General features: G+C 52.8%; 3 protein-coding genes and 1 pseudogene across 3 annotated transcripts in view; 3 read left to right on the forward strand and 1 right to left on the reverse strand.

Annotated features, from left to right (window-relative positions):
• Ppp1r21 (protein phosphatase 1, regulatory subunit 21) overlaps nt 1–1698 on the forward strand; it is a 59842-nt gene extending 58144 nt beyond the window's left edge. The window contains exon 22 of the mRNA XM_013517520.1: nt 994–1698. Within this exon, the coding sequence (XP_013372974.1) occupies nt 994–1023 (30 nt within the window). The 3' untranslated portion in view covers nt 1024–1698. The remainder of the gene's footprint in view (nt 1–993) is intronic.
• A 2230-nt stretch (nt 1699–3928) lies between these two features.
• LOC106149245 lies at nt 3929–9766 on the forward strand (annotated as a pseudogene).
• Nucleotides 9767–10471: 705 nt separating this feature from the next.
• The window catches only part of LOC106149246 (translation initiation factor IF-2-like), a 4593-nt gene continuing 3340 nt past the window's right edge, over nt 10472–11724 (reverse strand). The window contains exons 4-5 of the mRNA XM_013517521.1: nt 10763–11678; nt 10472–10610 (exon numbers count right to left, since the gene is read on the reverse strand). Of these exons, the coding sequence (XP_013372975.1) occupies nt 10486–10610; nt 10763–11678 (1041 nt within the window). The 3' untranslated portion in view covers nt 10472–10485. The remainder of the gene's footprint in view (nt 10611–10762; nt 11679–11724) is intronic.
• Ston1 (stonin 1) overlaps nt 11496–11724 on the forward strand; it is a 54770-nt gene continuing 54541 nt past the window's right edge. Inside the window, exon 1 of the mRNA XM_005391001.2 lies at nt 11496–11603. The gene's annotated coding sequence lies outside the window, so the exon portion shown is untranslated. The remainder of the gene's footprint in view (nt 11604–11724) is intronic.

The raw sequence follows: 11724 nt of genomic DNA on the forward strand, positions 1-11724 counted from the left end.
TTTTTTTGGTTTTTCTCCGGTACCGGGAACCGAACTCACGACCTTGCGCTTGCCAGACAGGCGCTTTTGCCGCTGAGCTAAATCCCCAGCCCCAACGTGGAGTTCTTATTGTTCACCTTTCTCTGATCATTTTGGGACCCCATTTAGTAGTAACGGGCATTGCTGCGGTGGCGGCTTGTGGCTGTGTTGCCGTTGTCTCCCCTGGATACCGAGTAAACATGCTCAGCCATTTGTCTGCTGCTGTCTTGCTCAGTGTTTGTATTCTGCAGGCATTTTCCACTGGGAAGAAGAACGCGTGTACACACCTCATAGTTTAGGAATTCAGTTAGAGTGTGTTCCTAAGAAGGGCACTCAGCGGAAAAAAGAAGTTACCCAGAGCCAGAAAGCGCAGACCTTCGCGTGTGAGGGAGCTGGGATGCCCTGAAACGTCTTCCCTCTACTTGCCCTGAGCCCTTACCTACGCTTACTCTTGACAGGCAGTCAGCGCCATTTGAGTGTCCGTTGGTACATATTCAGAATTACTGTCTTATGAAAAATTTTAAAAGATGTGTATTGAACAACAAAAAAAATTTGGGGTTATTATTTTTTTTTTGGTATTGGGAATCGAACTCAGGGCCTTCCGCTTGCCATGCAGGCCCTTGTGCCGCTGAGCTATATCCCAGGCCCAAGGATATTACTTTTGTTCAGCTTCATGAAACCTTGCATACTGTGTCTTTGGAACAAGAGATTTGGAGGTTTTGCAAACTCTCAGGTAGCAGCTTGCTTCTCTTTCCTTAGAGCCCCCTGGGGGTAGGACCCGTGGAAGTAGCAAACAGGCAGGTTCACAGCTGCCTTGCGAAGCTGGATGGAAGTTAGCTGTGGGAGTTGTGGGCTGTCTCCCCAGGAGGCCAGAGTGTTCCAGAGGGAACTTAGTTTATAAACTGTGTGAACTGTTTCTCTATGTGAAGCTATGTGAAGCTTTTGTTCTCATTGTTGATATTTTTCTCTGCACAGGGAAATTCTAAAAAGAACAAGAGTCGATAGTTTACAAATAACTGCTTGGAGACTGATCTTTCCAGAGCTGCTGCTGTCCAGAGCTGCAGGGCCTCCTGTGCCCAGCGCGCGGCTTCGGGAAGCTGAGGTGTCGTCGTCGTCGTCGTCGTCGTCGTCGTCGTCGTCGGACGCAGGAAGCCCGCAGTGTTGTACATGGCCCGAGGCATTTAAATAGATTTGTCACCAGTAAGGCAGATTCAGAATTTGATGTTGACAGTAAAGTGGAAAACATTACATAAACCATGGATATTGTAGGTTTCCTTACGCTGTTTTTACTGTGCACTTTTTAAAATTAGGGTTTAATTTCAGTATGTAAGTATGACAAATATTTTGTATATTTTCAAACTCAAATATATGGTAATTGATTTGTTATCTATGGAATAGATATATGTTTCTGGATAAATGCTTAAATTGTCAAACTGTCGTTACTTCTTACTATAATTGAAAGCAGTCTCCAGATTCTTTTTTAAAGATCCGTGCATATCCCCCCCACACTCCCCTCCCCTGCCCTCCCCCTTCCCCTCCCCCTCCCTCCCGAGGGAGCATGCCTTGCAGACTTCAGATCCTGTGGGTTTACTGTCATTGTCTTCAGCTTTCCCGAACCCTCTCTGTGTTAGAATAATAACTACAGGAAATTCATGCCAATAAATTCGTACTAATATCAAACTTTCTGTCTCTGTGAAAATTTCATGAGGGAAACTGAGACTTATTAAAGTAGGCTTTGCAAAATTTACCAAATCTCAGTTGACTTGGATTTAATCTTTCTGATTCCCCAAATTAGAATAACTGTACAGTTAATTCTTTGTGAGGCCCTCAGGTTTTGCCTCGAGAGCTACTTATAACCACATTTCAAGCGAGGACTCTGAGCCCGTAAACACTGCGTTACAGCTCACACCGAGGGGCGGCTCTCCCCGCGCCCACCCGCAGGCCCTGGAGAGACGCCCCTTTCCCAGTCGCTTGAGGCCAGTTAGCCCTGTTCGGGCAGGTGTCGGTCTCCCTCCCCGCCAGCTGCTTTCTTCAGGTTCCGTGGGGCTCAGCACGGCCGCCGAAGGCTGACCCTGCGGCTTCCCCTGAGGCCCGCGCAGCCTGCCGCGGAGAGCCTCTGTGGGTGAGGACTGCCTCTCCGCAGCGAAGGTGAGGGATCGTGGGCGGGGGCCGCCGAGTTGGTTGATCCCCATTCCAGCCCTTCAAGTCCCTCCTGTTTCCCGCACCGTCGGGTCCTGTCCTCTGTCCACAGAACCCGCCGCTCTCGTGGTGTCTGCGCCCGGCCCCACACCTGTGACAGAAGCAGCGCAGAACCAGGCCTAGCGTGACCTGAGGGACCCAGCCCTTCAGGGCAACCTTGTCCCACGGACGCCTCTGCTGTTCTGGTCCCTTCTGCCCCGGGGTCTGTGATGGCCACACAAGCAGAACCGCGGCCCTGTGGCAGCGCGGGCCTCCTGTCCTCTAGGCCCAGCGCGCTGCCCTGCCGGCCCCCTCTGAAGCCGGAAGCCAGCCTGCCTCTGGTGTCCGAGCTGCTCCTTCCCCAGGCCCGGCTGCACATTTCTGTCTTCGGTTTCTCAGTCTACAGCCTTCCCTGCCCCAGCTCCCAGACTAACTGAACTTACCCCACCCTTACAAAGCCAGACTCCACATTTGAACGCTTAAACTTCCAAATGAGCTACTTAGCGTTCCTGTGCCTCAGTTCCCTCACCTGTAAAACGGGGATATTAATACCTACCTCCTAGGATTTTTATGAGGACTAAGTGAATTAATACTGTAATAGCCCAGTATAAAGGTTTGTTAGCAATAAATGTTATTGGTAATAGTACCGAGCTTGCTGTTTCTTCTTCTGACCTGGTCCCTGTTGGCTGACTTCCCTCTTCTCCATTCTCATTTGCTCCTTGACCTGGGTGGTTGTGGTCCTTGGTCCTCCCCGGGGATGAAGTCATCCTTGTGAGTGCTGCTGGCCTTAGCGCTCATTGCCACATGCTGTGGCTCCTCAGCTCTGCCTCTGCCTGAGTTTCCCAGAACGCATCGCAGAGGAGGAACAGTTCATGGTGGGGCAGGCAGAAGGCAGCAAAGCGGCGAGCGGCAGAGGCAGCTGTGAAGCAAGGCTCCCTTTCCGTTTCATCCCATGCAGGCTACAAGCCTTTGGGTGGTGCCGCCCACACCCCGGCTGGGCCTTCCCGTCTTCCACACCCAGAGATGTGCTAATTCCAGTCAGGAGACTAAGGACCAGGCACCCTCAATCCCAGAGCCGCACGGCCTAGGTACAGCCAGGTCCCTAAGCCCCGCCTGTGAGCGTGTACGGCCCTGGGGGACATCCAGGTACCACTGGAGCACCCACTTTATTTGGGGCTCTTTCCTTCTCTTGGCCCTTCTAACACTTGTTTGGCTTGCATTGTCGTCCTCCCTATGAAAATTTTCCCTCGGTTCCTTCTCAGGCCCCCCTTCTGCTGTCTTTCCTTTGAAACGTTTGTGTTTGAAAGGCTCTGTACCAATTCTGTAGGCCCCTCTGTACTGGTAAGACGCGCTCGAGTTCCTGCCGCCTTGCAATTGCTCGGCCAGCATCCCGTGGGCAGCCGGCCATCTGGAAGTTTCAAGCAACGTCAGAGTCACGCTCCCAGTTTCTTCCCTTTTTCCGGTCGTCTTCCCACCCTACAAGGTCTGTTCTCACCTTGTATTCCTCTGTCCAACAAGTATGATCAGGGCCTATTCACAACCTGGACACTGTTCCACGGGCTGGGGTACAAACAGACAAAAACACCTACCCACGTGGTGCAGATAAAAAGCCTTGTAATATGTCACAAAGTTGGAAGTGCTGAGCAGAAAATAATAAGCTGCGGGTGAGGGATACCAGGACTTGATGGAACATTGCTATTTCTAGATACACAGATCAGGAAAGGCTGGACCTATGAGTGACGCCCTGGGGAAGGTGCGGCTGGACGTGCGGCCTTCTGTGAAGGTACATTGTTCACCTTTGACGCGATTTCTTCTCTGGCCTTCAGTTTTTATTCACGTGTTCCGTTACCCAAACCTTGCCAGCCACTGGACTTTGAATTTGGCATATTTTTGCTGTGCCCGGGCCTCCTTTCGTTGTTGTCACCTGTCTTTTGCGAATATTCTGGTGTGCATAACAGCGGATGCTTAGACAGCCCTGCGTCTCAGCCTCTCCTCACCAGCATTTATCTCTTGCACACACCTTTCTTTCCCGGGTATACTGAGGCGATTCCCGGACAGGTTATTCCGTCTGTAAGTATTTCAGTTCTGCATGCCTTTGCAGGGGGTAAGTACCGCATCTTAACCTGGCCTTCCCAAGCGTCCTTTATCATGGGTACATGTGCAGCTGCCCTGCTGGGCGGCCCACGGCCCGGACCGAAGCTGGGCGGCGGGCACTAAGCACACATTGCAAACTCTCATGCCCTGGGCTATCTCGGGCCAGTATGCAATAATACATGGAGGCTGGTTTGTTTTTTGTTTTTTTTTTTTTTTTGCTTTTTTCCGGTCCTGGGAATCGCACTCACGACCTTGCACTTGCCAGGCAGGCGCTGTGCCGCTGAGCTAAATCCCCAGCCCCTTGGTTTTTTTTTTTTTTTTTTTACCCAAATATCCATATTTGTTATCAAAGTTAGGAACTTAGTTTGAGTCAGGCTGTTCTAAAATATTTATTACTAGGAAAAAAAAGAAGGCAAAACAAAGAACAGCCCCTCGCTCCTTCATGGTCTCCAGAGAAAACCATTCTTGCGTACTGGCTTGGCGTCTGCGTTTGCAAGGAGCACAGCTCTTGTGCTTTTACTTTGAGGCACAGTGAACTGACTTTGCCGTTGAAGATGGAGATTTGCCTGTTTCGTCTGCCTTCCTGTGCCCGCCACTCACACGCACACAGACACCTTCTCTGAAGTTACAGGAGCATCCGGACTAGGTCACATCCGCACAGACTTCGTTATGGCGTTCAAGTGCTAGTGGTAACCGTCATGCAGCGTGTGATTACTTCTCCTTTCCTGTGTGCGTCCTCCTTTTCCCCGGAGTTAATAATTACCTTTTACCAAAACTCTGTTGACTCCTTTCTGTGGTACTCATCACTGATTTATTTCTCAGTTCTCTCCCAGGTGTGTAACTTTTCTGTGTGGCCAATTCAATCGGGTGTTCAGCCAACTTCAAAAGTCTCACACCAAGCATAGTGGCACATGCCTATGATCTCAGCCACTCGGGGCTGATCGGGAGGATCGTTGGAACCTAGGAGTTCGGTCCAGCCTGGGCAACATAGTGAGACCGTGCCTCAAAAAGAAAAAGAAAATGGTCTCTGGCCTGCTGCAGGCTGTCTTGGTCGGTCTCTGGCAGCCCTGCTGTTGTCCTGGGCTCTCCCTTCCTAGGCACGAAGTGACTCTTGCCCGTAATCCTCTTGCCCATAAGCTTTTCCAGGCACTGCCCTATTCCCCTGCTCGCCTTTGCACCCTCCTCTCAAAAAAATTAACTGCCTGTCTACACTTCTTATGGCATAGAAAGTCAAAAATGAGGAAGAGTTCTCAACGTAGACACAGCACGACTCAATAGCTGGCCGAAGTTTACATGGAGTGAAAGCTGAAACCAAAGACAGCGCTGGTGATTAATCACTCTGCTTCCTGAAGGTGGGATTTTCAGAACTTATTAAATGACATTTCCCACTCTTTCTTGGTTATGTAACGCATGCTCATTGTTGAAAATTTGGAAAAGTATCAAAAGTATACATCTCAACCACATGTGGTGGTCATACCCGTCATGCTGGCACGGTGAGAGGCTGAGGCAGGAAGATTGACGGTTTGAGTCCAGTCTGGGCAACTTAGTGAGACCTATATATACTTATATATATGTAAAGGGCTGGGGTACAGCTCAGTGTGAAGGGCATGGGTTGAGGCCTTACTATGGCAAAGAAGATAAAAGCACAGTACATAGCTGTCTGAGATTTGACTATATTAACATATTTATTCCTGCTCTTCATGCATGTGTAAAATACATTTTAAGTAAGAATTGGGAGTACATGATGAGGAATTCCAAGTAAGAAAAGACCACTCCGAAGGGCAGGAGCAGTGGACCACGGGCTGCCCAGCTCCAGGGGGCGCCCCACAGGCCCTGGTCTACAGCGAACCCCGCGAGTGTGGGCCGGGGCCTTCAGCGCAGCTCGGTCCGGTCAGCGTCAGCATCATCCTCCCCTCAGCGGTTCTATGCAGCGCTGCTGCCCTGCTGGGCGATGAGACTGAGTTCTCCACTGCTTTTGGTGAGATTGCAAGAAACCAACTCCATCAGGTAACTAGCGCCATCTTCTATTAGTACCTGCTTGTCGTTTGGGGTACATACTTAATACATCGTTTTGGGCAGCTGGTACATGAACACGGCACATCTTCAGTCTTTTTCTGTCTCCTTCTCCTCCTCCCTCCCCTCCTCTCCCCTCCTCTTGGTCCTGCTCCCATATCTCTCGGTTTCCTTTTATCTAGCTTTTTCTTTTGGTACCAAGGATCAAACTCACGACCTCTTGCTTGCCAGGCAGGCGCTGTGACACTGAGCTATATCCCTGGCCCTATCTATCTATTATTGACTAGCATACTTTTTAAAATTAACACAAGTAATTTCAAGTTCATTATACATTAAAAAAAAAAAAAAAAAAAACCAAACCCCCAAACTAACCTTTACCACAGCAAAGGAAAGAGTGAAAACAACTCAAATAAAATAAAGGCACCAAATGAGTTAGAACAAAAGGCCCTCTCCAGTGACTGAGTGAAAGCCTTCACAATAAAAATCCTCAGACAGAAACGCGAGTTTCATAGTTTTGTTTGACACAGCTTTAATGCTAGAAGTTGTTCTTCATCCTTTAAGGCTTCAAATTCCTCCATAACTTTACAAACGAAGAGAGCAGCACAGCTCGTGGAGAATGGCTGGGAAAACATCTCCAAGAAGCTCCCTGGCAAGGAATTGTTTGTTCTGTGTTTGAAGAGAAGTTTCTGTTCCTGGCTGCAAGCCTGTGTCTCAAATACCATGGCGATGCAGGGGCAGCTTGTCAGTAAGTGCTGGCCTCTTTGCCTTAAATTTTTAAGCAGTTTAGTAATTAACTCCAAATTAGGAAATTAGCTGGCAGTCAAAGCATAAAGGCAGAAAAATCCATTATAGGTCTTCCAAATCTTTAAAGGAAAAGGTTTGAGCACATTAGAATAACTTCACAAAGAGAAGGGGAGAAGAATGGAGTTTAGGAAGGAAGACGTTGGAGGCTGCTGTCCCCTCTGTAGGTATGGAGGGGCCTCCAAAGCTACCAACCCCATTAGCGCCTTGGTGTCTGTGTTCCTGGGGCTTTAATTGTCCCTGAACTCAACACCACTGTTCTCTTAAACAGCAGCGAGCCATAGAATAGACCTAGAGGTCTTCCAGGTTCAAGAATACACACAGCACAGTTCAGTTAACACAACGGCGTTCCCTTACACCCTCTCACATCCTGAAGGATGCTTTTCTAAGCTCAACTTTCCTAAGCTTCTTGCAGATGCCTTTTTAGTTGTGCTAAGTTGCCAACAAATCACAGATAGTTAATTTCACCTATGTTCCTTCCCTAAACAGCTACGGCTGCTGTGAGCAGGAGCCAGGCCTTACACTTGCTGTGCCTAGCAGAATGCTAACTGGATACATCCTAGGAATTTGGCCAAAGGACCAACTGTAATTCAGTCAGTGCAGCTCAAGCCCTACCTGAGGTTCCTATCTTCAGGGTAAAGGACAGGCGATCTTGGACCATTCTGCAATGCCTAAGTGCTCATCCCCTTAAATAGCCTCACTTTCGACCGGAGTCTCAGTGAAGATGGGCTTTTCACTTATGCCTAGAAACTTTTATCCGAGCATGTTTGTATTTCCTCATAGCTAAGTCATTTAGCACGTCGTTCTTCAGGCATGAAGTCAGGATGCATCGTGCACCTAAAACGGTCATTTTTTCCTATTTCATCCTGGCTGTTGTCGAGGACACCTGATGGGTGACATTTCCTTGAACTCAGTCTTCCTAAAAGCACTCACCATAATGTTTTCAGAGGGGCAGGTTTTCATCCGTCACTCTGAACTAAGCCTGTCCCCCGTCCTAAAGCCATATTAATTCGCCTGGGAAGATTGTGCTAATTTGAATTTTGAGGAGTTCCGAGTTCATCTGCTAGGACTTATTTACAGACACTTTGGGGGAATCTCTTAAATGTCCCCACAGAATGGCCGTCAGGGAAGGTGCCCTGCGATGCTGGCTGCTCTCCACCGCGGGAACGATGAGCTGCAGTTCCTGAGAAGGTCAGCGATACCTGCTGGAAGAGCAAGAAGGGCTTCGTGCCATTATGCAGACTGAAGGCATCTTCCATGTGAGTGATGCTCTAGAGAAGTTAATGTTTGCGGAACTGAGGAATGCCTGTCAAGGAGGTGGTGTTGGCCTCCTGCCAGCCAGGAAGCAGACTGGCAGTGTGGCAGCCCTGCCTGGAATTATTCATCGAGCCACCGGGCCCCCGATGTTCACTCAGGCTGTGGCTTTACTGTTGGGAATGTGGCAGCCTTCGGTATGAATGACCCGGAAGCACTGGTGTCCCCACGTGCTGTCAGGTTTGACATCAACTGTGCTGTCCGCCTGCTGTGAAGGATGAAAGCCAGGCGCAGCCCGTGAAGGAGCAGTTGGCCAAGCGGTCTGACCACATTCTGGTCGGGGTGGGGTCCGAAGGGGTCATCCTGATGAACACCAAGGGCCTGAGGAGCAGTGGAGATGGGTGTGGCCTGGTCCCCGAGAGAGGGCTGTCCCTGGGCTGAGGACAAGGAGCACTGAATAGCACCGAAGGATGCCTCAGGCCGACCCAGTCAGGTCTCAGGGAGGGGCAAACAGAGAGCTCTTCCTCAGCTGGGCACCCTGGGTGCAGGCAGCCATTACACAGAAATCCAGGTTGTGGACGACATCGTCAGTGAATATGCTGCGAAGCAGATGGCATCGGCCGCCAGGGGCAGGTGTGCGTCATGATCCACAACGGCAGCCGCCGGGGCCACCGGGCAGCCACAGACGCACTGATGCTATGGAGAAGGCCGTGAAGAGAGACAAGCTCATAGTCAATGACCAGCATTTGGCTTGTGCTTGGATCGCGCCCCAGAGGGCCAGGACTACCTCAAAGGGAATGGCAGCCCCTGGCAACTGTGCCTGGGCCAAGCACTCCTCCGGGACCTTCCTAACCCACCAGGCTTTTGCCAAGGACTCCAACACAAGCTAGCTGCCCCGGACCTGCGTGTGATCTACGATGTTTCCCACAGCACTGCCGAGGCAGAGCAGCATGCAGTGGATAGGAAGGACTGGGCATTGCTGGGGCACGGGAAGGGGTCCACCCGCGCCTTCCCTCCGCACCACCTGCTCTTCTCGGTGGACTCCCAGCTCTCTGGATAGCCAGCGCTCGTAGGGGGCACCATGGGAACCTGCAGTTACGTTCTCACAGGCACTGAACGAGGCATGCCGGAGAACTTTGGAGCCACCTGCCACGGTGCATTGTCCCGAGCAAAATCTCGACCTCATTTAGATCTCCAGGAAGTCTCAGACAAATGGGCAGATATGGGATTGCAATCCTGGCGGCCTCACCCAAACTGGTTATGGAAGAGGCTCCTGAGTCCTACAAGAACGTGACCGAAGCACTGAACACCTGCCACGATGCTGGAGTCAGCGAGAAGGCCATTAAACTGCGGCCGGTCGCCGTCAGGGAAGGGAGGGTGACCAGGCCTCTGGACCCCTGACCTCAGCCAGGTGGGTGCAGGCTGACAGGCTCCTGACACCACTGACCGACAGCTCCGAGGTGTGAGGCTGTGGCTGCCGATGCTAAGTGGCTCCCTGCAGCCAGGCTGGAAAACCGCCATCCAGAAGGAGCCATCCTATCTCTTGTGCCACGGATTTTCAGGAAAATCCGTTGTCGGGTGGAGGATGTAGAAACTGCCTTACTCAGCCATGTAGGTCTTTAATCAGCAGGATGAACTGTAGACCAAGCCCTTTTTACGCCCAGTAGATGTTAAGCATGTTTTACTAAACGCCAAGGTTTGGCATGTCCGAACAAAAACAACAGAAAAAGCCTGTCAGGCAAGGTAAACCTGTTAATGAAAAGAAGAGTGAAAAGGTCTAAGGGTCTCCCTGTTGTAGGGCAGGGAGAGCAATGGTGCTGGAGTCAAAGGAGCTCACAGCTGGCAGAACGGTCTGGGCGATCTATTTATGGACGCCAGGCTAAGGTGTTCACCACTGGTTTTCGACATGCGGGGACACTGCCAGAAAGACTCCTTTGGAAACACATGTTGGGGTTACAAGGAAGAAGTCCACATCATGCTAGTGGTAACCTTTGGGGCACGGCTGAGATGGGAGTCTTTAGACTTGGCTTTTTGGCTTTGCAGGAGTGTCGAAGTTTCCAAGAGAAATTTCCACCAGGAATTAAGGCCATACTGCTTATAGCAAAGATGTCATTTGCGAAGGTGCGCTCAGAACGGCATGTAAGGACAAGGACAAGGGCTGTTTTTTCCAGCATGCTGCTGTTTTCCGCAGGAGCTGTCTCCTGAGTTAGCTGTGGTGTTTTTCGGAGACGGGCTGGCCTCCCTGGACAGCCCTGTGGTAAAGGTGGGCTCCGTGTGTGTCGGGGGGCGGGTTAGGGTTCAGGGACCACAGCCGCCCCTCCTCCACCCCTGCTTCCCTGCCCTTCTCGCTCCCCACGGCCCGCTTTCTCCCAGGAGGGTGAGTCCACGACTGAAGGGGCAGAACCTGCTGATTTCGTACAAGTCCCTGAGGAGTTGCCGGCTGGCTTCCCCGTGTCTAGGCTGTCAGCCGGCCGGCCTCCACGCTGCACCGTGACTGGGAAGGTGGCTGAGGAGCAGGATGCGGGCGAGGGGGTCGGGTGAGGAGGTCGGGCCCTAGATGCAGAAACACAACTCGAGGATCTGGGGGAGACGGTGTCCGAAGCGGGCCCCGCTGTCACTCCCGGCCTCCCTGCCCGGGGTGTGTTTGGTCCCTCTGGGCACCGGGCGCAGGCTCGGCCCCGGGGGCTTGAAGGGGGCGCCTGCATAGCCCTCGCTCTTCCCCAGACGCCCCGAGGGCAAACGCCAGGCCCCGCTGCACGCCGGGCGCCGCGCCTCGCTCCCAGGCGGCGCACCCGCAGGCCGCGCACCCGGCCGCTCTGCACCCGCCGGGCTGGCTCGGCGCCGCCTGTGCGCCAGGCCCCCGGAGCACAGCATCCCTCTGCCCTGGAACCTTCTCGCGTTTCCTGGCTTCCGCTGCCTTCCCGGCTCCACCTTCCGCTCCACACACTGCCCTCCTCCGGGGCCGTCGGGCGCGCGGGCCGCGCGGCGCGGACGCCCTCCTCCCCTCTGAGCCGCCCAGCAGCCCAAGGCCCCCGCGGGATTCCGGGCCCGCGTGTGCGTGTGCGTGTGCATATGCGCTCCCGCGGAGGCTCCCGCTCGGCTGCCCCCGCCCAGGGCCCCTCCCGGAGGACGCCCCTTCCCCGCTCCCGGCTCTGCGCCCCGGGCGCGCGGGACAGCGGGCGGGGCCGACGTGCACCTCTCGCCCGCGACCCGGCCTGGCCTGCACCGGGTGTCGGGAAACTGAGGTTCTGGGTCTGCCTGTCTCCTACCCTGCGGGCCGGGAGGAGAGCGGACTTTGCAGGAGGGGCGCGCTCGGGACCCTGGGGGCGGGGTGCCAGGGCGCGGAGGAGAGGAGCCGGCCGGGGA

This window comes from Chinchilla lanigera, unplaced genomic scaffold (assembly GCF_000276665.1).
Source record: "Chinchilla lanigera isolate Chin_1 unplaced genomic scaffold, ChiLan1.0 scaffold00040, whole genome shotgun sequence".
Taxonomy (NCBI): Eukaryota; Metazoa; Chordata; class Mammalia; order Rodentia; family Chinchillidae; genus Chinchilla; species Chinchilla lanigera.